This window comes from Pseudorasbora parva, chromosome 13 (assembly GCF_024679245.1).
Source record: "Pseudorasbora parva isolate DD20220531a chromosome 13, ASM2467924v1, whole genome shotgun sequence".
NCBI lineage: Eukaryota > Metazoa > Chordata > Actinopteri > Cypriniformes > Gobionidae > Pseudorasbora > Pseudorasbora parva.
Window position 1 is genome coordinate 17,726,607 of NC_090184.1, and position 22,598 is coordinate 17,749,204.

General features: G+C 38.3%; 1 protein-coding gene across 1 annotated transcript in view; it reads right to left on the bottom strand.

The window, feature by feature from the left end:
* Nucleotides 1-22,325, bottom strand: part of si:dkeyp-14d3.1 (transmembrane protein 132C) — a 507,611-nt gene extending 485,286 nt beyond the window's left edge. Inside the window, exon 1 of the mRNA XM_067413320.1 lies at nucleotides 21,463-22,325. Within this exon, the coding sequence (XP_067269421.1) occupies nucleotides 21,463-21,646 (184 nt within the window). The 5' untranslated portion in view covers nucleotides 21,647-22,325. The remainder of the gene's footprint in view (nucleotides 1-21,462) is intronic.
* Between the last annotated feature and the right edge of the window lie 273 nt (nucleotides 22,326-22,598).

Here is a 22,598-nt window from a genome sequence, read left to right on the forward strand (position 1 = left end):
GTACGCCGTCGCCGGTTACGTCACGACGTTGCACCAATCGGATTGGTGGCTGATTTCATTCATACTTCAGAGCCGTCACGCTGGGGGCGTTCCCAGAGTGTCGTCACTCGACGACGCAGTGTTGAGTTCCCTCGATATAGGGAACTGCGGAAGTCTTACTAATTTCACAGGTAGTTTGTTTCTGTATTTATTCTATATAAAACTGCAGATCCAATTTACAGTATTTGCTCTGGCTTTTGTTTTAAATCATTTTGTTGCGTTATTATTGCTTGTTTTCATCTGATGACGACACGCAGAATGTGGCAGTTGGTCTGTGTTGTGTTTGTCCCGCCCCATCTCCACTGTGATTGGACAGCTGAGTGAAGAGTGACAGTGATGAGCGCTGCGTTTTACTCAAAGTTGAACATTCTTCAACTCTCGGCGACCAGTTAAAAAAGCTGCGCACTCAGCGCGTGAGCGTGAAATACTCGCTCAGCGCTTCATTGTGCTCCAGGCATTCTAAAAATGCAGTGCTCTCATTGAAAACAATTGAAAACGCCAGCCAGCAACATGAAAAAACGCTTTGGTGGACACACGGCCTAAGGGGCCTAAAGTATGCCAAGAAAACATCCCCCACACCATTACACCACCAGCAGCAGCCTGTACAGTGGTAACAAGGCATGATGGATCCATGTTCTCATTCTGTTTACACCAAATTCTGACGCTACCATCTGAATGTCTCAACAAAAATCGAGACTCATCAGACCAGGCAACATTTTTCCAGTCTTCTACTGTCCAATTTTGGTGAGCTTGTGCAAATTGTAGCCACTTTTTCCTATTTGTAGTAGAGATGAGTGCTACTCAGTGTGGTCTTCTGTTGTAGCTCATCCACTTCAAGTTTGTGCATGTTGTGGCTTCACAAATGCTTTGCTGCATACCTCGGTTGTAACGAGTGGTTATTTCAGTCAAAGTTGCTCTTCTATCAGATTGAATCAGTCAGCCCATTCTCCTCTGACCTCTAGCATCAACAAGTCATTTTCACCTTGACTGCCGCATACTGGAGGTTTTTCCCTTTTCACACCATTTTTTGTAAACCCTAGAAATGGTTGTGCGTGAAAATCCCAGTACCTGAGCAGATTATGAAATACTCAGACCAGCCCGTCTGGCACCAACAACCATGCCACGTTCAAAATTGCTTAAATCACCTTTCTTTCTCATTCTAACATTCAGTTTGGAGTTCAGGAGATTGTCTTGACCAGGACCACACCCCTAAATGCATTGAAGCAACTGCCATGTGATTGGTTGATCATTGCATTTAGTAACTGGCTAACTTCACTAACAAGTCATGGTGACACCAGTGAATCACAACTGGCAATTTCCTGAGAAGAAGCCCAAAACACCATGGCTTTATACAATTCCTGAAATTTAAAAAAAAAAAAAAAAAAATTTTGAAAGAAAGACTGAAATCGTACAACAATAATGTCACACTACATAATAATCAAGCATCAAGAAGTTAATGAACAACAGATGAGAAAAATAATAAAATGGTTACAGATATGTTATTCATTATTAATAAAAGAAAACAATGCATTTAAAAAATAATTAAACTAAATTCAAAACAAGCAGATTTTTGTGACTAAGTAGGTCATATTGAAATAAGCTACAGTCACATGCAATCCAATGAATGCAAATAAAAGGTAAACACCAAACATCAAAACCTGTGTTCTCTTGTTAGTGGTCAAAAATATTGAGGGGGAAAAAAGCACATGAGACCCTTTTGTTCTGTACAAATTTAAATGAATTTCATCCTTTCAGGGTAAGCAAATGAGTGCATCTTATTAATGTTTAATGAGCAATCACTTGTACCACTTCTAATGGTATCAAACAGATACAGTTCATCACACTGCTAATTAAAGGGCAAATTCTTCACTAGTGAATAACAAAGGAATCAATACTGTACTGTGCTGTAAAAATATATATTTTTCCTAAACCTAAATTGTAAATGCATGTGGTAAATAAACTAAATGAACTGGTTTTATTCAAGGCAAATAAGAAAATCGATGCACAATAATCAAGCAAAAAATACTCTAATATATCCTAATAAAGCTGAAAATATAGCACGTACCCTATTTACAACAGCACCATAAACTGCAGTGCGAAGAGTGTGTTAGTTTAGTAAATGGATTAATAAAAAAAGAAGCAATTATATGTTGTGATATTTCTCCCTGCTGTACCATAAACATAGCGAAACGAGACTTATAAACTGGAGTTCGTACCAAAGTTTTGTGTACCATTACTTTACACCCAATGAAGTCAGAGGCAGAATCTTTCAGTTAACAATCCCTCAAAAAGACATCGCTACATCACCTGTCTACCTGTCATCGAAACATTAAAGCCCACAACAAGCAGCAATAACTTTGAAAAACAACCCTATGTATGTGCCCTTAAAATTGTAGCCTTTTATCAAGAGGATAAAGGGAGTTTAATTGATCATACTAATTGACTATAATTATCTGTAAATGCCTCCCTGAATAGGTATTAGGGAAAGACTTGTAAGCACTTGAATCAGCGAATTCCCTGGCACAGGTGATTAAATAACCATTCCAATATGCATTCGCTTTATTTATTCTCCAAACTATTTTGAGCCAGAAATTCTATAAGCAGCAGGATGAAATCCACATTCTCTCGAGCGTAACATTTACTGTAAGATTGTAAGATACCAATTTAAATGGTAAAACACTTCCTCCGATTCTATCTTAATGCGACTGTAGAGAGAATAAATAAGCTAGGGAAGTTGATGTACCTGAAACTATAGTAATATGCTGTGAGCATTTGAGCATTTCTCAACTTTTTCATGCTGTCACCATTTGCTCCGCTCCGCTGTCAATCCCACGATCCCCTGTGCTAGCCTGCCGCTCAGCTTCAATTGAGAATGAATTCAATATGCCTGCTCATGTCTGCTCACTTCGCACCAGTGGACATGTACAGCTACCTTTGCTCAAACTTATTGGTAGGTATTTTTTCAAAATAGTAACCCAAGCATCCACATCATAACATGTGGACAGCCACTCAGAATAACTTAGTAACCACACCCTGTCAACCACCCACAAAACAAATACGTTCAGCACCAGTGGCATTTTCTTTAGAAAATGTAAAAATGTAGTTATTTTTGCAATTGCACTTGGTGTCTCTACAGTTCACCTTTAAAAACCTGACCTCGGCAGAAGAAATGCTGATTTTTAATGTTTATCCTTGTGGGATATAATGCAACTCTTTGTGTAATTACTGCATCTCTTTCGCTTTTTAAAATAACTTAATTTACTATTCCTTCTTCTTTAAGCACCACATTTTTCTTGAGAATAGTGCACAAAAGCAACAAGAAAGAGTAAAAAAAAAAAAAAAAACAGGGACAAGCAGAACACCCATAAAGAAATCACCTTCAGGGTTAAAGGTATTACTGGGTATGGAAGCTTTTATCCACCACAGAATTCAAAATAAAATGCAATTGTGGCTATTTATCTCACAATTCGGACTTTATTTTCCTCGCAACTGCAAGTTTTATTTGTCTGGCTATCAGCAAACCAAGCACAATCTTTTAAAATTGAACATTGGTCTGGGGAGTCTGCTCTGTATATTTACTGCACAGGAGGCGTGATCAACTGGCATTATTCAAATGACTCTGTATGCAATTGGATGGTCCTTTAACCAATCAGACCACAAGAGGCGTGATCAACAGGCATCTATCCATCCTTCTCTATCTGTCATCGTGTCAAACCCACCAATAGCGTGCTAAGTCGATAAGCCAGTCTGTGATTGGTTCCTGCAAAAGTGTAATAGAAGCAGTAGAAATGAATGTACAGGTTTCCAGATTGAGCTGAAGGGTGAAATCAAATTGCCAGGAAAAAGTCATTATGAGTCTGAAGGCTGATTTATACTTCTTTGCTGGACCTACGGCGTATCCTCTACTGCGCGTTACGCATTGGTTTTCATTTATACTTCTGCGTTGTTGTCCGCGTCAAAATGCAATTACACATGCAGACCGCTAGTGGGCAGTGTCCACAGGCATGTTGATGGAAACCCCAGTCTCAAGGCAAACGCTGAAGAAATGACTTGCTTGCACTGTCATTGCATGCGTTTGAGATGCATCTGAAGTGTCAGCAATGATGGCGGCAGATAGTGGCTTTTCTTGCACCATGAGTTGTTGTATGTAATACAAATTAAGCATCTCTAGTTGATTAGTAGAGTAACATAAGAGGCGATCTGGCAATAAATGCATTTGTGAAATCATGCAGAGTGCACGTGGCCGCTGTTTTCAGATCGGTGGCTCGCGCACTGACTAGCTTCAACCGCTTTTGCAGAGATTCATTCCGTTGAAATCATAAAACGAAATGCACCCATTGTGTTGTGTCCCTGTTCTTGATATACAATCACTGATTAACATCTTTGGTTTCAATGTGAACATGAATAAACTTTGGATGTATGTATTTATTCACTAACATAAATCTCAGCACTAGTACAAAATATTGTGTTATATAGCAGATATAGGATGAAACCATCATTTCTGGACATGCACTCCTATCACAGATTTATTTTTTTATAGACCTGAGGGAGGGGTTCTGGTAGAGCAATCACGGTGCTTGCGGTCCGTGTAGAAATGACACGTACTTACAATTTTGGAGAGGTGCGCGTCAGGGTACGGCGTATGTAATGTGTCTATGTGTATGGTTCGCCGTACCTTCTGCGTGCACTTGACAGAGACGTATAAATTGGGCTTGATACTGCTCCATTGGGCTGTGATTATAGGGTGAAAATGCCTCTGCACTCATTTGGATAGACCTACAACCAATCAAAGCAATGGAGTAAGTGACGTATGTTGAGCGACGCATAGTTGTCAACAGAACTCAACTGCAGGCACGTTGGAAGAAGAAGAAGAAGAAGATGAGTGTAAATAATCTTTGCTGGTGTTGTAAAAAATAATTTAGGGATACACAGAGTGCTTACCAACATGGTCATTATTTTTGAGAGAAATAGTAAAGGTGAATGCATATATGAACAAGTTCTCCATTTAGGATTAGAACAAATTTAACCCAAGCGCTCTTTGATGATGTGGATGATTACGTAACTGATGATCATTTGTCCATCATTTTATAAAGCCTGCCCTGATGCCCTGATTGGTTCAAACAGCTCTGGTTCAAGCATAATTGCTCCACAACGGATCAAGTCCAGACCGAACTTCCCAACCTCAAATGTTGTGGGCGGGGCTAAGTTCGGCTGGCACCCCTAAATGCATTAAAGCAACTACCATGTGATTGGTTGATTAGATAATTGCATTAATGAGAAATTGAACGGGTGTTCCTAATGATCCTTTAGGTGAGTGAGATTGTACTAAATGTCAGCTTGCTTATTTTGCTCAAGATAAGGTTTTATGAAGCCCACGTCATGCAAACAAGAAACTATGCTTCTAACCACAGGTCGAGAGCTGCCGTTCCAACCACGCAAGTTTGTGATGTTGTTTGTGAAACACCGACTAGTTAAACTATGTTGATAACGATGGAACTTGCGACCATAGTTGGCTAATGATGCTTTTGGGAAACACACCCAGGAAGGCCATGGGCGAACAGATGGGCACGAGTGCATTTGATATTTAAACAACATGGCTGTGGATGTGAAAATCATAACTGCATCAGGCTGAAGCTAGCAAAAAAACACTTGCATCACTCCTGCCATCACATTGCGTCGGGTTTATGACAGGGCCCAAGATCTCACCATTTTTCTTCTAATTCTGATAAATAAAGTGAGAATTTTAAGATATAGACTTGCAATTGTGGGGGAAAAGTCATAATTACACATTTATATCTCACATTTCTGACATATTTTCTCAGAAATGTGAGATATAAACTGGCAGTTGTTAGTTACAAAGTCAGAATCGGTATATATACACTCGCAATTGCTTTAAAAAAGGCAGAATTTTAAGATAAAAAGTCATAATTACAAGCTTCCATAGCTGGACTACAGTCTAAAAAAATAAAAAATAAATCTGCATTTACCTACATAATCAGCCATTAATGCCTAAAACAGTTTATAGTCAACTACGCATTGTATAGAGACGTTCATAAAATGCATTTTGATATTGATATCTCTCCCAGTAGTCCAGTAATCTCAGTGGGCAGTAGAGCAGCTCTAGGGTAATGAGGCAGCTTTAGCAGGATGGCTGGTTTTGGTCCCAGGTGAGACAAATGCTTAACCACTGAACATGCTTTCAGTGTATAAATCTACAGCTTACATGCTTCGGTACTCTTCAAACATAGAAGAAAATTGCTCTCAGAGGAGGGAGAGCATTATGGGTATACATGATATTATCTGAGTGAACAAGTTATATAATAATAAAATACGACTGCTGTGATGACTTTGACATTGAAAAAAGTAAGTTTTTGTTTGCACTTTTATTTGAGTAAATACATTTGCTACTAATATAAAGTGTACCTGTGTATATTTATAGAGAATAGTTTATGATATTTTTTTCTTTGTTCACACTTGAATGACAAAAGTAACACTTTATTCTGATGGTCCACTTTAGGCATTCTACTAAGTTATAAAGTAACTTTGTAACTAGAGCACAACCGATATGGGTTTTTGGGGGCTGTTGATATTAGGGGTTAAAAAGTCTGATATCGGCCGATATTCTTTGTGTAAATTATAAGACAGTACCAGTCAAAAGTTTGGACACAATTTCCAAACTTTTGACTGCTGTATATAGAATGCAGTATATACATAATATACATAAATTGTACATAAATACAACAGAACAAACATGCAAATTAAAAAGTTATTTTTTTCATGTAGGTTTAAACTAGATTTTCATGTACAGAAATGTTAATCAAATGTAAAATATCACTTCATAATCTTTAATGTATAAATTAAGACTTCAGATGTTTTTTTTAGGCTCCTATGTATAGGTTTCTACCTAAGTACTGATACTTCTAAATGGACTGAACATGGGATTTAGCAGGTTTGAAGTAAAAGTATTTGATGAATTATAATTTGTGTTATTTGTACTCATCAAATAAAGATTTAAAGAGTCTTTATTAAAGTTATTCAGCGAAAATAAAAATTCACTGAATAACTGAGTGATTTTTTTCTGTCTTGTGTTATCTCGTCTCTTATGAGAAAATGCTTCCCTGCCATTGGCTAGATTGTTCCGTGTTTTCCCTGTTATATGCTAGGGGGCGCTATTACACATCTCCTGAATGAGTACAGAATCTCCTGAAGAAAACAGAGGCAAAGAAGAAGCAGAAACAAGCAATCTCTTATAAGCAGATTCATATGTAAAATAACGTGATCATCAACATTAAACAGCATTTAAATCAAAACTGCCTAAAGTTATTGAATGAAACCACTGACCCAGGATGAGCTATAGGACTGTGAAGTTGATGGACTCATCTGATCTGAATATATGATTTTTATACACCTGTAGAATAACCTGGCTAACCAAACTATGGAATCTTGTTTCTGCCATAGAATAAAATAAAAAAGGTAATTGCGACTTTTTATCTGACAATTCTGAATTTTTTTCTCAGAATTGCGTGATATAAAGTCAGAAATGTGAGATATAAACTATTTTTCCCCCCCGGAATGGGACTTTATAACTTACTACATCTCACAATTCTGAGAAAAGAATTGCGAGTTATGAAGTCAGAACTGTGAGATTTAAACTTGCAATTGTGAGATCTAAACTCACAATTGACCTATCGGTAAGCCCCACCCCCCTTAGTTACAGTTGCTAACTCAGACAAACAAACGGATTTGCCAACTGTCCTCCAAAAAATATGACTCTAAGTCATTTTTCAAGCACCTTATTACAACCTATATTTACGTTTTAAAGTGATGTGCCCTCTAGCTGGTGTAAAAATAATGACAGTGTCGTGTTACGTCTGACTGTCGTTACCAATCAAAATGCGTGTTCATTTTAATGCAATGTCTAGACTTTTTACCACCATTTGTCATATTTTAATTTAGCAAAAATATTTTTTTTAATTTACAACTACACCCACCCCATCCCTAAACCTACCCAGTGATTTTTAGTGCATACACACTTTATGAGCACATGTTCCCTGGGATCGAACCCACAATCGCATGATCACATGTTTCTGTTGTGTTGTGCAATGCTTTACCAACTGATCTATAAAAAAACTAAAATATTAAGCAGATAAAAGGGAAAAATGCTTTAAAATGAAAGTGTCCTGCTGTCAATAGGAGCACAACTTTAGAAAACGCTCCTGTGCGTCGTATTTAATTAATTATAATATTGTCGATAGGGGCGCAACTTTAGTAAACGCTCATATGGGTCGTATTTCAAGGAAGTATTTCAACGACCTATATAGGCGTATTGGTTGGAAGACATGTTGGGATTTGCTGTGTCTTATAATGACAGCTGTCAGTGTGAAAACCTCATCCCAAGATGTTTTAGGACGGAGACAAAATGTAGCATATACCTTGTCTGAATGATGACCAAATTTTACTGATGGTTTATGAAGTTTATTACATTGGTTTTCACTCCAACAAATCACTGTAAGAGCTGAATAAACAAAGCATATGGAGTGCGCATTAATGTCTCATTCACAAACTCTCTCTCGCCGCTGCATTATCATTAACATACACAGCAAATTACACAAAAACACTCTAACAATAAACAAACATACAGACCTTGTGCCTTTTCGTTGGTGGAGTTTATAATCTGTATCTGCAAAACGACTCCAATAAACAAGCTCTCCCTTTCACTACCCGTAAACTATAATACCCATCAAAATAGGAGTCCCTCAACTAGCTAATGTAGACCTCAAATATATTTAAACTCACAGAAATACCACCTCTCGTCAAGGAGCATTTAAGTGGGAGTTAAATATATACAATATTTTAAAATAAATATAATGGGAGATTCATTTGGAAACGAGGGTTTACAGATCACAATGCAAGCGGGAGAAGCCTCATATTACGATCGCAGATGATAACATCCAGGATCAACACCGTTCATGTACCACAGGGTTAGATTGAATTAATTTACATTTAACCATCTTAATAGAGATGCACTGAAATGTAGACCATCGTTTATGTTTTGATCTAACTTACACAGTTACATGTCATGAGAACAGTTAGTTACTATCACTAACTTTAATCATAACTTAATGAAATTATGACAACCAAAAAAACAACTCTCAGGATACCTGGAAACAGTGTACCTTCAAACGGATGAGAGCATCATATTTTCCAATGTTTCTCTATGGAGCTGAAACCTAAAGATGTCAGAGTTCCAGTGTCCGTGCAACTGATACTCAACTGCTATTGGCTCATCTGCGTTCAAGGAGAGGGGCTTACCGATAGGTCAATTGTGAGTTGACGTCACGCAGTTCAGTCATTTTTCTGAGAATTGCGAGATAAACATGCAATTACAAGTTAGAAAGTTAGAATTGCATGATATGAAGTCAGAATTGCAAGATGTAAAGTCAGAATTGTGAGATATAAACTCGAAATTGCGATTTATAAGGTTTAAATAAAATATATAAAAAGTAAAAACTATATTTTAAACAGCACTAGGTAATGTTTGCTCTCGGGGTCCCCCTACAGTTGGGAAAAAATATTGTCCTCTACTACAGCTCCCTAGTTCACTAGTCAGGGCACTGATTAGGACATAAGTCAATGGGCTGACTCCCTGATCAGTGCCCTGACAAATGAACTTGGAAACAGCCTGACACACCTAATGTCATCCTAACTCAGGGGATGCGCGCGTGCATTTGTTGACAATGACAACCATGATAGCCCTGAACTAGTGATGAGCGGGTCGTCTCATAACCCGCGGACCCCGGTTGTCTATTTAATGGTTGCGGGTGCTGGGCAGGTTGTAAAAATATATACAGTGGTGCAGGGCGGGCCGAATAATTTTATAAAAGCGGGACCCGATAAGGCGCATCACTAACAGTTACCCTGATCACTGTTCACATGCAGTTGTTCTGCTTGCATCACGTGTGAAATGACATCATCCCAGGTACAGTGGCATATGTTTCAGCATGTCATATGAATATAATTTCATGGGTTTCATTTTTTTCAAACGCCAAAAGATCGCGATGCTCACGTTTATAAGCCAGCGTCAATATAGTAGCCTAGTCGATTGGTTACCGTTTTACAGAATCTATATGATACTTCAATTCAGTGTTTGAGTGGTAGGTAATAACCATAGCAAGCATGACAGCCGAGTCAGCTTCGGTCAGGCACGCCTCCTACAGCTCACGCCAACGAGCAAACGCTGGCCCAATGTTGATCCTCATCCTGCCTTTAATCTGGTCACTTTTTCGTTTCCTCTTATTGCTTTCCCCCAACAAAACCTTTGCTTTTTTTTTCTTTGCTGCTTCGGACATGACTAACATTCGACAAACAAACGAGGGCTCGCACATCTGACTGTAAGGAAGTGGGGGTGGTGGTGGAAGTGATGTGTATGCCGTAAAGCAGTCGAATTTTGTAGTTCTTTTTGTTCTCGGGTTACTACCCGAGACCTGAAGTTTAAAAGTACGATTAAAAACGATACAGACCCCATCAAGCTATGGCAGACGTGTCATTCAACCTAACAACAAGAGTCTTGAAAATATATTATGATGGTTGAAAAGTTACCTAGTGCTGCTTTAAAATATTTTATTCTGTGGCGGAAACATGCTTCCATACAAAACAGCCTTCTTTCAGATCACATATCTCCTGTCCACGTCATGGACAAAATACAAACTCGACATGATAAAGTGTGTGAAATTATGCAAACTAATGAAAGGAATGTTTGACTGAATGCACCAGTTGCAATCCAAAGGTTTTTTCTGAGTACATCTGAATGGCATAGACAACTGCACTCACTCTGCAGGCATGCACTAATGGAGAATGAATTCCCTATCATCATCAAATAACAGAAGATGCTCTGAATTGTCCACTTATCCTTGATTAACAGCGGCGAGGTGGCCTTGATCTACACACGATTACTGCTTTTTATCTTATGGTATTGACGAAAAGCTCAAACTTCACAGTTGGCTTTTTGTTGGGAAGGCTTTTAGAAATGTGTGATATAATTTAATCTGTACATTTCAAACGAAACTTACTTCCTGATCCTATCCCCCCCCCCCCCCCCCCCCCCCATATCCCACCGAGGAAAGAGATTTATGCATTTTATTTCTGGAAAAATTTGTCAATTTGCGCCATCGGAGGAATTGTTGGCCAGAGGCTAAAGACTACAGCCAGGAGAGGGAGCCATTACCGCATGTTTTCAACTCGTGCGTGGGGGATGGGAGTTCACACAGCACTCAGCAGCCTCAGGCATTCATGTTTAAACTGTGCGGCCAGCAGAGCAAAGTTAGTCTTTCAACTTCTCAAACTAATCCCTATGAAAGTTATGCTTTCAAAGGCATGAACTGAAAACGCAGCAGACTGAACATGCGCTGTGAATCTATGTTGCGAGTGCCGTTGCGTTTACCTCAGCTCTCATCACGAGCTCATCCATGACTGTCAATGTGACTCCTGCAGCGTTATGGGCTGTGAGACTCCCTCAGCGGCTAAATCACCTTGTGTATTGCACACACATGTTCAGTTTTTAATTGTAGTGTCTGTTAAGCCTGACAAGCCAGACTCACATCAAGATGTTTGATTTGGAAACTCACCATTGACAGCTCAATCTGAGGGGCGGGATAAACGGTTGTGTTACAAACTCCCTCTGCACGCGATAGGATAGCGCTACAACCAACCAGAGCAACGAACGACTTGATAGATTAAACATTCGCCGTATCCGGTCAGCTAAACTCCGAACACATATTCCCTTTTTAAGAATGACTTCAGTGCCATTCTTTGTTCTTTCTCAGAGAAAAGCTTAAGCTTAAGTCTTCCAGAGTCGTGGTCAAAGCTGATTGGAAAGATCGCCGTTCGCCAATTTCTGTGTTTACTAGAAGCACGCAAACGCAACTCGGCCGTCGTCATTATGGCCCCGCCCACCGACTCTATACGAGACACGATGTGATTGGCCTGACAAGAGTTTGCCGGTTACAGCTCAGAAGGGAATTAAGAGTTGCTAGACAACACTCGCGGGCAGATTAAATTTGCTGCCGCTAGGGTGCGTCTAGATTTCTAGGCTAGTGTCTGTTCTCAAACTGAACTGATTTTATGAAGATGATCACGGTCGCGGTGGGAAAGTGATCAGTGATTCAGTAATCTAGTAGCGGTGGCTTTGGGAATGGCCTCGTAAGGCAGCAAAGCATTCTGGGAATTGTAGTCTTTCATCCCCATGAGACAAAAAGTCTTTTGAGTCTTTTCTCAGTCTAGAAAGCACCAAATTAAAAAATAATTTCTTATTTCTACTACATTAATGACCCAGTTTAAATACAGATTCATCTTCCCAGCACTAAAGTACTCCTTTAACTCGAGAAAGTACACCATACACCAATAAGAGTTGCCAACACCACCTTGTCTCGACCCCAAATGCATCAGTGACCTCGACTCAGGCCCTTTCAAGACAGTGGTCAATGCAGCGGCGCTTTATCGTAAGTCAAATGTGGAAAAAAATTACAAGCTCATACATAATGCAAGCTTTATTTTAAATTTAATTTTATTATTTAAAGTTGCCAACAGGGATTTCAGAGAGAGTTTTGTCCCTGCATACATTATATAAAGCCTCTGCTCCTCTTCCACACATATTAGTGTCTTTGAAATCTTTTTAATGTTACATTAGTAACTACTTTAAGAATTACTTTAAGCATATGCCATTGTTTCACCACAGTACCTGTATGCACATCTGCATTACATGGAAACTTGTTGCCATTCAGTATTCTCTTTTATTAGTAACACTAATCCAGAGTAAACTGTTATATTGACAACATGACTAAACATTTTGACTGTCTTATCCGTACACAATGGCACAAGGACTTCTCATTCTGATGGCACTGACATGTTCATTGACACAGATATTTACTTTTGAGAGATGAACTAGGATTTTGAGTAAGAGATCGGCTTTTGCAGGTTATCCATGGTGTTTTGCTATTTGTACAAATTGTTTTGAGAAATGCACTTACTGTTTTGCAAATTGTGAGTTTGATTCGAGAAATGTACCAAAGCGACTGAAAAAAGTAAATATTCATATGCTTGTACATAAGCCATAAAACTTTTTTTTTTTTCAGATGTATCAGAGTTCAGTATCTTCCAATAATCATTTATTACATTTAATTAAATTCTACTTAAAAGACAACTCCGGCGAATTTTTACGATTATCTTGATCCTTATATCTTTGTGAGTACAGTCTATAAAAATAAATTAAAAATCGAACTGGATTGGTGCTTGCAACACGGAAATTTAATATTTTATTTTGAAGTTTACATTAATGACACTTAATAGTAATAAGAATGATATAAAACATAATGTATACATAACAGTTTATGTTGTGGGGTAAGTAAAAATATTTGTTAATTAAATAAAATTAAATAAGTAAAAAAAAAAAAAAAAAAAAAAAAAACTATTAAATTGTGCCACCAGCAGCAAATTCTATGTTTTTTATATTAGATCATATCAGATTGTTAACACTATTTGAAGACCAGGGGCAAAATATTACAGACAGAAATATAAAAACAAACCAAATGACTAGTTCTGCGGATCAACCACTGTCTGTCTGTGGATTGTAATGCATACTATTAATGCGAAGACATTCTGGAACTGTCGTCTCCGCTTTCCAGATAGCGCACAGACTCTGATGCTGAGAAGCGAGCGGGAAAACACAAAGCATATTTGCGGAATTGAGGATCTTTAGCGGAGGGATAACCGAATGCTTTTAGCGGGGATGGGTAGCGAGGGGGACACCTCAGCTGATGAGGGGGACAGTGGCTCTAGATACCGGACCATCCCCCTGTGCACAGCCCTGGCTGTGGGCATTATTTAAATTGTGTATGATGATAAACAAAACTGCTTATAATTGATTTTCAAATGACATTTTCATTTAAGTTTGACAAGTATGAAAAAGTCATGTTATAAGTATATAAATATAATTTAAGCCGTATTTGATAAAATTGCATTACATTGTGCCAAATTGAGTTGGACCAACTCAATTACATTTCATTGTGTGAATTTGTTTTTTTTTTTAATTGGGGCTACACATATTTATCGAATGGAAAACCTGCCTTCAATTATAGTGAGTTTTTCCAATTAGTTATTTTTGAGTATATGAGAGACCACAAACCTGGATAATGTCATTCTTTATTTTTCTGGATTATTTAATGTAGACAAAAGGTCATGTATAATGAATATTCCAAAAATATATATAATATAATATTTATAAAATGCATTGTATTCACAGGGTGGTGTATCTAAAATTGACATGGTGTCCAAACAATAACCATTTTGCAGACTATGAAAAGTTTTATGCATGAAGCTACCGGAATCCTACAAGAGTAACTAACATTTTCCTTTTCATTGAGAGACAAAGAACATTACTGTTACAACTCTTGAATATCTTAAATTACATGTTTAAATGCCATTCCAAATGTGTACCTTTTAGCCAAAAAAACTTTACTTTGCCTTTTAATGTCAGCACAAAGTACAAGGTGACATATAAGAGATGATGTACTACAGTAACTCAAAACTTCTCTAAGCAAACAGGTCCATCATAGCCTGACAAAATGCACTCTATTAAAGGTCTGAGAAAAATGGCTTTTTACCCAGATGTCATCCTTCAAATTGTGATGTTTGAGAGAAAGAGAAGTGGCATAATTTACAGGGCATTTTGAGTTTGACGTGGTTGTTATTCTTTCAGTCTGCTGAAAGATTTTGTTCATGACATGAGAAGTGTCATATCCATGTCTTTAGAAAACCCCTGAGGAAACACATAATAGAAATTCTATTAAGTTAAAGTCATACAGTCTTCGTTTACCAAATTAACAAATGAAGTCTTGGCCTTGACTGTCCTTTTTTTGACAGAGAGAGAGAGAGAGAAAGAGAGAGAGAGAGAGAGAGAGAGAGAGAGAGAGAGAGAGAGAGAGAGAGAGAGCCTCCGGATCTGATTCTGGATCATATCTGTATTAGCTGAATCTGATCGATAGCGCTTTTCTCCACGCTTGAGGACGTCACCGCTTTGTTCGCGATCGTCATTCTTTAGCTCCGCCCACACCATACGCCTCCAGCCTATATTTCTTTTATAAATATAATAAAACTAAAGACTTTTCGGAGATATGAAGGATGCAATACTACTCTATAGGTACTCAAGATTGACATGAGATTGACTGAAACTGAGTGTTTCACCCCCCCCACCCCCTTTAACGAATTATTATTTCTATTATTATGACATAACAGTAAAAAGTTAAAAGCTTTTCTGAACAGAAACAGAGCTGATGGTGGAAGTCTCTGTAAGCGCCACAGTACACTGTGGTCCACTTCATGTTTTACATTTCTCCCAGCGCTAGAGGCTCTATTGCCTACATATTCGACATATTCCCAATTCGGCAGTGTCCTGATGACATCACCGAGAAATGACAGCTGCAGCACCATGCAGGAGGCAAACAAAGGCTGCATCCGAAAACTTAGGCAGCTGACTCGTTGTCTCGCTGCCTCATCTGACAATGACTCTACAGGCAGCGTGCTGTGCATGAAGGCACCTCACAAAAGAAATTTCGGACAGACTTCTAAGGCAGTATAACAGTTTAATGATCTACAGCTAAATAGGGAGAGCTTTGGTGAGAACTAAACACATATTTAATTACTACAGTAGGGATTTCTCACTAGAAATGACACTAGAAGTGTAATATGTTGGTAAAAAAAACGTACATTTACACATAAACTGACCCGTAAAGGCAACTTCTGGACGCCATCTTTTTTCCCCAACTCAACTGTCACTGAATGGAAAGCACAGGATTGTGAGATTTCAAAGGCAGCGAAGGACACATGCGTGCTTGCCTTCAAAAAATTGATCAGATGAAGGTCTCCCATTAGACAGGAAGTGAAGCTAACATTAGATTCGGACGTTGCTTGATGCTTTCCTGCCTTGAAATGTGTCCTCCGAAGGCTGCATTTACCAGGTGTCGGATGCAGCCTAAGTTTTCCGGGCACTTCTGTGGACACACCGGAGACAGCGCAGAAGTTCAAGCCGTTTCACGGCTGCAATGCAAGACAGTACAGCCACGCAGCTGACACACAGCAGCCGAGAAGCGAAACATCTCAACATCACGCCAGACGCTGATGACGCTAGCCCAGTGCAAACGCCGCCAATCAAACGGCAATCTCAGCCACCCTGCAGTTCAAGCCCAAGGGAGACCAGTGAGCAGCCGACACCCAGAAGAGAGAGCAACCGCAGTGAACAACATCAAATGTCCTTTAAACCAGAACCAACCGCAACAATTCAAACAAAAACAGCAGAGAAGCAGTTAAGAATGGCAAACGCCGATCAACGTCCTCTCAGTGGCTGCCAGCAATCAGCAACAGTCCCAATTGTAGCTCTGACTGTTAGACTAGTCACAGTCATAAGAAAATAAAATAATATCTAAATTTAACAGTACAGTTAACATGATTTGTGCGTGGAGAAGCGGCGAACAAACGCCAGCGTCCTCTCCCCCTCGTTGCTAGGCAACTATATAATCACTATATATATATATATATATATATATATATATATATATATATATATATATATATATATATATATATATATACTGTAGTAGTGACTTTTGTAATAGATGATGAATAGATGAATATGTGCACAATCCTAGCTATGTACATATTAAGGATGAACAATATATTAGTAATGTATTTGATTATTTAAGATTTGTTAATGTATAAGTTGATATCTAAAATGTAATTATGCATCCTCATGTTTGACTATTTTTACATTTTAACTCTTTCCCCACCAGTAAGCATATTTTTGATCATTTTCACAAAACTTTCATGCCCCTAGAAAACTTTGTTGCGAATATCTGAACAAATATTATATCAACAGAAAGAACAGAGCCTTAAAGTTTCATAAGGAAAGCAATATTTTGAACAAAAACCTGAGAAAATCATGCTTTTGTCAAAGACTATGTCCGGATCAAATTCAGAATGATGATCAAAACAAAACGTGGATCGAATCCCCGGACAACTGCAAAACTTGTACAGTCCAATACTTCTTCCTGAGTCAACATTTGATTCTGTAACATAGAGGCAGTTTTGATATGCTGTTTAATGTTTCAGCCAGAGGAGAACGGACACTACGACTGAGCCTGGTTTCTCCCTATGGTTTTCTCTCCATTCTGGTCCTGAAGGAGTTTTGGTTCTTTGCCACCATTGCCTTTGGTTTTTGGCTTGCTCAGTTGGGGACACCTACATTTCAATTATATTATGGATCTGCCCACATTGACACCATATGATAATTGAAATTGGCTGGATAACATCACTGCTTTCACCAGCAGAATCAAATCCTGTTGCATTATCTCCCTGTCAACACTGTGAACCTGCTTTGAAACAATATTACATGTTATTTTACATATACATAAGCAATGCTTCTATCACTTGTTTCTGCATCTACTTGTTTTTGGATCCATCTATTCTTTACTTTCAGAAGATGCACAGAGTATAACAGTATAACAGTAAAAACATGTATTGATTGAATTGTCTGTCAATGACCTGAAAGGCAGAACCATATTTTACCAAGTGCAACTTCTTTGTCGATCCCGGAACAACATTTCAATCAACCAATTAGATTTGTGGGACAAATTTACATTCATGTCAATTTTAGGTTTACAACCAGTGTTGGGTGCTTTCATTCATCATTTTCCATTGAAATTAGGGATTACTTATGGGTAGGGTTATGTTTAAGGGTAGGACTATGGTTAGCATAACATTTTCGGACAGGAATGTTGTTATAGGATCAACCAAATAGCTGCAAAATCAGGACTTGAGCAGGGAAGCATTATCAGAAATTCTGTCATTGGCGGAGAAATAGTTGAATTACTCTATTTAAGTCTACAGTTTTACTTCCCACTAATCAGAAAATAATGATGAGCTTATCAGTATCTTAACTTAAATAAAAGTGTGCATCCCTAGTTCATAAAATCCAACTCTCTACAATATTTCACTTTAGTTTAAAGGCACTTTTTAAAAACTCGTTCATCATTGATTATTTTCACCTCAGCAACAGTTCACTGTTCCAGAATGTGCATCTCTCCAGTCTAACAATGAAACTATCCACTTCTTTTTCTCGCAGTTTAAAACACTGGTCTGAATAATGTGTGGGCCTGCAGAACATCAAGCTCAAAGACCCGGATAATTCCAAGGTCATTTCATCGCTAACTACTACATGCTCTCGCGGTACAGAGGGAGGAGGAGGAAGGCCAAAGATAAAGAGAGAACAAAATAGAGCAAGAAAGCAGTTTTAAAGAATAAAAGAGAAAATACTGGCCTTATTAATTTAGAGGTTTGTATTATCATTCTGTCTGTCTTATGAAGACCAAATGCCAGCTTAGTCAGAGTACTCTGTTTAATGAGGAAAGTGATTTGACACCTTGTGTCCCCTAATCAAGCCCCATCGGCATCTTTCATAATAGAAAAATTGCAACAGCATTTCAACAGACAAACAAAGGTATATTCAGGTAAATCAAACAACATTCTTTTAAATGTCAAATATGACTTTCACCATACCTGAATTCACCCTGTGTAGTGAACCACACCACTAAAACATCCAGACAGAAAGCTGAGCAAGGACACAGTTTTGCCCGCTCTCCCTAAGTAACGTAGGCTAAATAAAACAGAGACATTGCTTATTTACAAACCGAGAAAGATACTGTGCTTTCTACAATTATGAATGAAAACCATGCAAAATCTGAGCACACTTGTTATTTGTTGTATTTCTTTTAGTTTAGTGGAGCATTCCTCAAAACAACAAGGTCAAATTCTGATATATCTTACACACAGCCTTGCTTGACCACTGAACTTTTGAATGTAGCCTTCAGCTTCAAATAATGAGTGAATGAAAAGCTACAGTGCCAGAGTACCAGCAAGAAAACATTTGTGTGTGTGTGTGTGTGTGTGTGTGTGTGTGTGTGTGTGTGTGTGTGTGTGTGTGTGTGTGTGTGTGTGTGTGTGTGTGTGTGTGTGTGTGTGTGTGTGTGTGTGTGTGGAGGCATGTTTTTGTGACATATGAGGACACAAATGTGTATAATAACATGGGTATGACATAGGTATTACAAAGAGAGGGTGAAATATGAGGACATGTCTCCACTTTTCAAAATGCTTATAAATCATACAGGATGAGTTTATTTAGGAAGTAAAAATGCAGAATTTTACCTGTGATGGGTAGGTTTTGGGGCAGGGGCAGTGTAAGGGGATAGAAAATACGGTTTGTACAGTATAAAAACCATTATGCCTATGGAATGTCCCCATATGTCACAAAAACAAACAGTGTGTGTGTGTGTGTGTGTGTGTGTGTGTGTGTGTGTGTGTGTGTGTGTGTGTGTGTGTGTGTGTGTGTGTGTGTGTGTGTGTGTGTGTGTGTGTGTGTGTGTGTGTGTGTGTGTGTGTGTGTGTGTGTGTGAAGGCAGGGAAGAGAGTGTTGGCCTATATTTAATTTAGTTCAATGCACCAAGTAATTGAAGACACTTTTCCGCAAATTGTTTTCTTATGAACAATTAGTTTAAAAACTTTTTTTCTAAAATTGAAAGATTTTTTTTACATCATGGCATAATTTCCAAGTGGTCACTAACATAACGGCACGGACTTTAAGTATTGTAAAACGTTCTAATCAAGCCATATGTATGCAGGTGGGTCATTCCTGAGATTCAGTAATATTTCAAAAGGGATTTTTTAAAAACTGCACATGATTAATTTTCTAAATACAAATGCAAAACCTCCAACAAATCATATTTTCTCACCTCAGGCATTAAATACTTTTTATTCTCAACCCCATAACAAACAAAATAGAATTGGTTTAAAAAATGTACACATAACTTTTTGTTAAATGTTTATAGAACAAACATATATCTACTGCTTATGTGTCCCTCCTAAATTAAAAAAAGTAACATTTATGATTATTTTCACATTTTAATGGGAATGAAGTTACAATTTTGTATTTATAAATTGTCTGTGGACTTTTTTTTAAATATAAAATAAAATGTTTTCATTTTAGATGTTTCACTAAAACCACAATTTTATTGCATTAGTCTTTAACAAGTGAAAAAAGCACAATTTCCACCCCAATATGTGACGGTTGAGAGTGATGCGGTTAGATTTTTGGTTAAAATGCCCACTTCTCCTCTGTAGTGTAGGAGAGTAGAACATTAGCAAAATTTTGAAAATTAATATTTTTTCATATTAATTTTATGTGATGGGGTTGAGTTATTAAGCTCGACAATATTCTCTCTGACTAATACGCCTCAAAATATGAATACTGTGTATGACACTTCTTACCATCTTCTCCACCAATGTTAAAGAAGAGACCAGAATGATCATTTTTGGTAAATTAAGTCACGTATGGGTGAAGTTTAAATGATTATGGGTGGAGAATAGTTAGTGTGACAAGGTTTAGTTCAGACTGATGGACATAACTTTGGATTAATTTTTTTATCAAAATAGCCTATATTCATTTTCTTATCAAATTTTTTTTTTTTTCACAAGAATGTAAATAAATTACAATATTGCTCAAATATTATAGACTGTGCAACTTCTGTTCAATATGTTCTAAGTAGAAATTCTGTGAAGTGCCTCTGGGACATAACAAAACATAATAATAATAATTTAAATGTAATAATTATTTCCATTCATAATAATGAACATACCAAAGCAGCCTATAGCAAAAAAAAAAAAAAGTTTTTAACATTTCATTTTGGTGAACCACCACATTGAAAAAGTAACCCTAACCCGAGTCCCAGGAATGACTCGGCTGCATATTAATACAAAATATTGAGCGAATACCATTCAAAACTTCAGAAATACATACCAAATAAGATCTCATGTTCACGCCATTGTATTAATATCAGTTCACTCATCCATTCTAGGCTATTTGCGATTTGGAAATAATACTCTCGGTTTAGTCTTTTTTAGTTTATTTTACTATTAGTCGTTCTATTTATTTATTTTGCTTGATGACCCCTAGCACCGATTTAGAGGAGGTTCATGAACTAATTCCAAAGATTCATTACAGATTCGACTCAATAGAACGACTCGTTCTCGAATCGGACATCACTAATCTCCAGCTGCAGCACAAATGGTGTCAGTCAGTGTCGCGCTCGTTACGGCGAGGTTCCCCTTCTTGTCGCACGTACACAATAACACACATCGTGTTCAACAGATAAGATTCAGCCGTGATCATAGTAGAATAGTAAAATTCCCTTTAGCTACGATCTTTAGCCAAAGTTGAAAGGGGAAATTTCATTGAGCAAGGAGCCTACTAGGCTAACATAAACCATATTAATATGAGGTGCAGATGAAAAAAAGAAGAAGCCAGAACCCATCTCTTTAACTTACCTCTGAGCAGCATTACAATGAAATGCAGAGTATGGAGACGCAACATGTTTGTTCTCGCCCTTTGAGAAACTTCCATCGCGGAAGGGCAGTGAAAGTGAAAAGGGATCCCTTTGCGCGCGGAGAGATGATCACAAAATTGCGCGATTAACTTCCAGTATCGCTCTCGGAGGATATCCAGGCGCATTCATCATAATGTTCTCCGGTTCACACGTGGGTCGGCTTACTTTACTTCAGGTCAAAAAGACTTGGGAGTCCGAACATCCCGTAACGCATTAGATTGGATTTATTGGCTCTGCCAAGAATCCCGGAGGATGCCACTCTGTCTCCTCGTTGCGCGACAGATCCTCCACAAATATTGTGCTTTTCTCACATCCAAAGTATTTTCCCATGCGTCGCCGTATCCAACTGATCAGTCTGCGGTGTTTTGCTGTTAAGCAGCAGCGAGTGAATTTTAATTTCCGTTCCTTGGCTACTTTTGTCTTTCTAGTAAAGTCTAGCGGGTTGGGTGGCGTTTGTGTGGGATTTTTCACCCTGATGCGCGACGCGTAAGGCAGGGTCTGCGTTTTCCTCTTCATCCGCTCTCACATCCCCTAATGCGGAATCATCCTGCACATCCTAAAAGTTGCTCAAGCGCACGATTGCACCATTTGCGCTTCCCATATCCTCGGTTTCGCTCGGAATGACCCGCAGAGATGAAGAATATTACTTGGCAGGTTTGCTTCCTCGGGATATCGTTCTAGTGTGGGGGGGAAAGGCGGCACTCTTCTGAGGTTCAGGAACACGTAAAGGGAAGCAAACATAAATCAGCAAATGTGTGCTTAAAAATAAGTGCATGAAGAGCTTTTTCTGCGCCAACCTCTCCTCTCCGCTCCAGCGCAGACACTGGCGAGTCCAAACTGAGGTGCGGGGTTAAAGCATCACCTGAGGCACATCAAGGGCTCCCCACTGACTGAACATCGTCGTAGCTATCATAACACATTTCAGATTCTTAATAGACTCCGCACAGTTTAAAACGGCGTTTACAACAGCAGTCTAAATATATTTTTCCCTCAGATTTTTAGGAGTAAAAAAAGTTTGACACCAATGGAAAAAGTTATTGGTTATTTATGGTAGTCGTTGTTCCCAAATATGTAGGT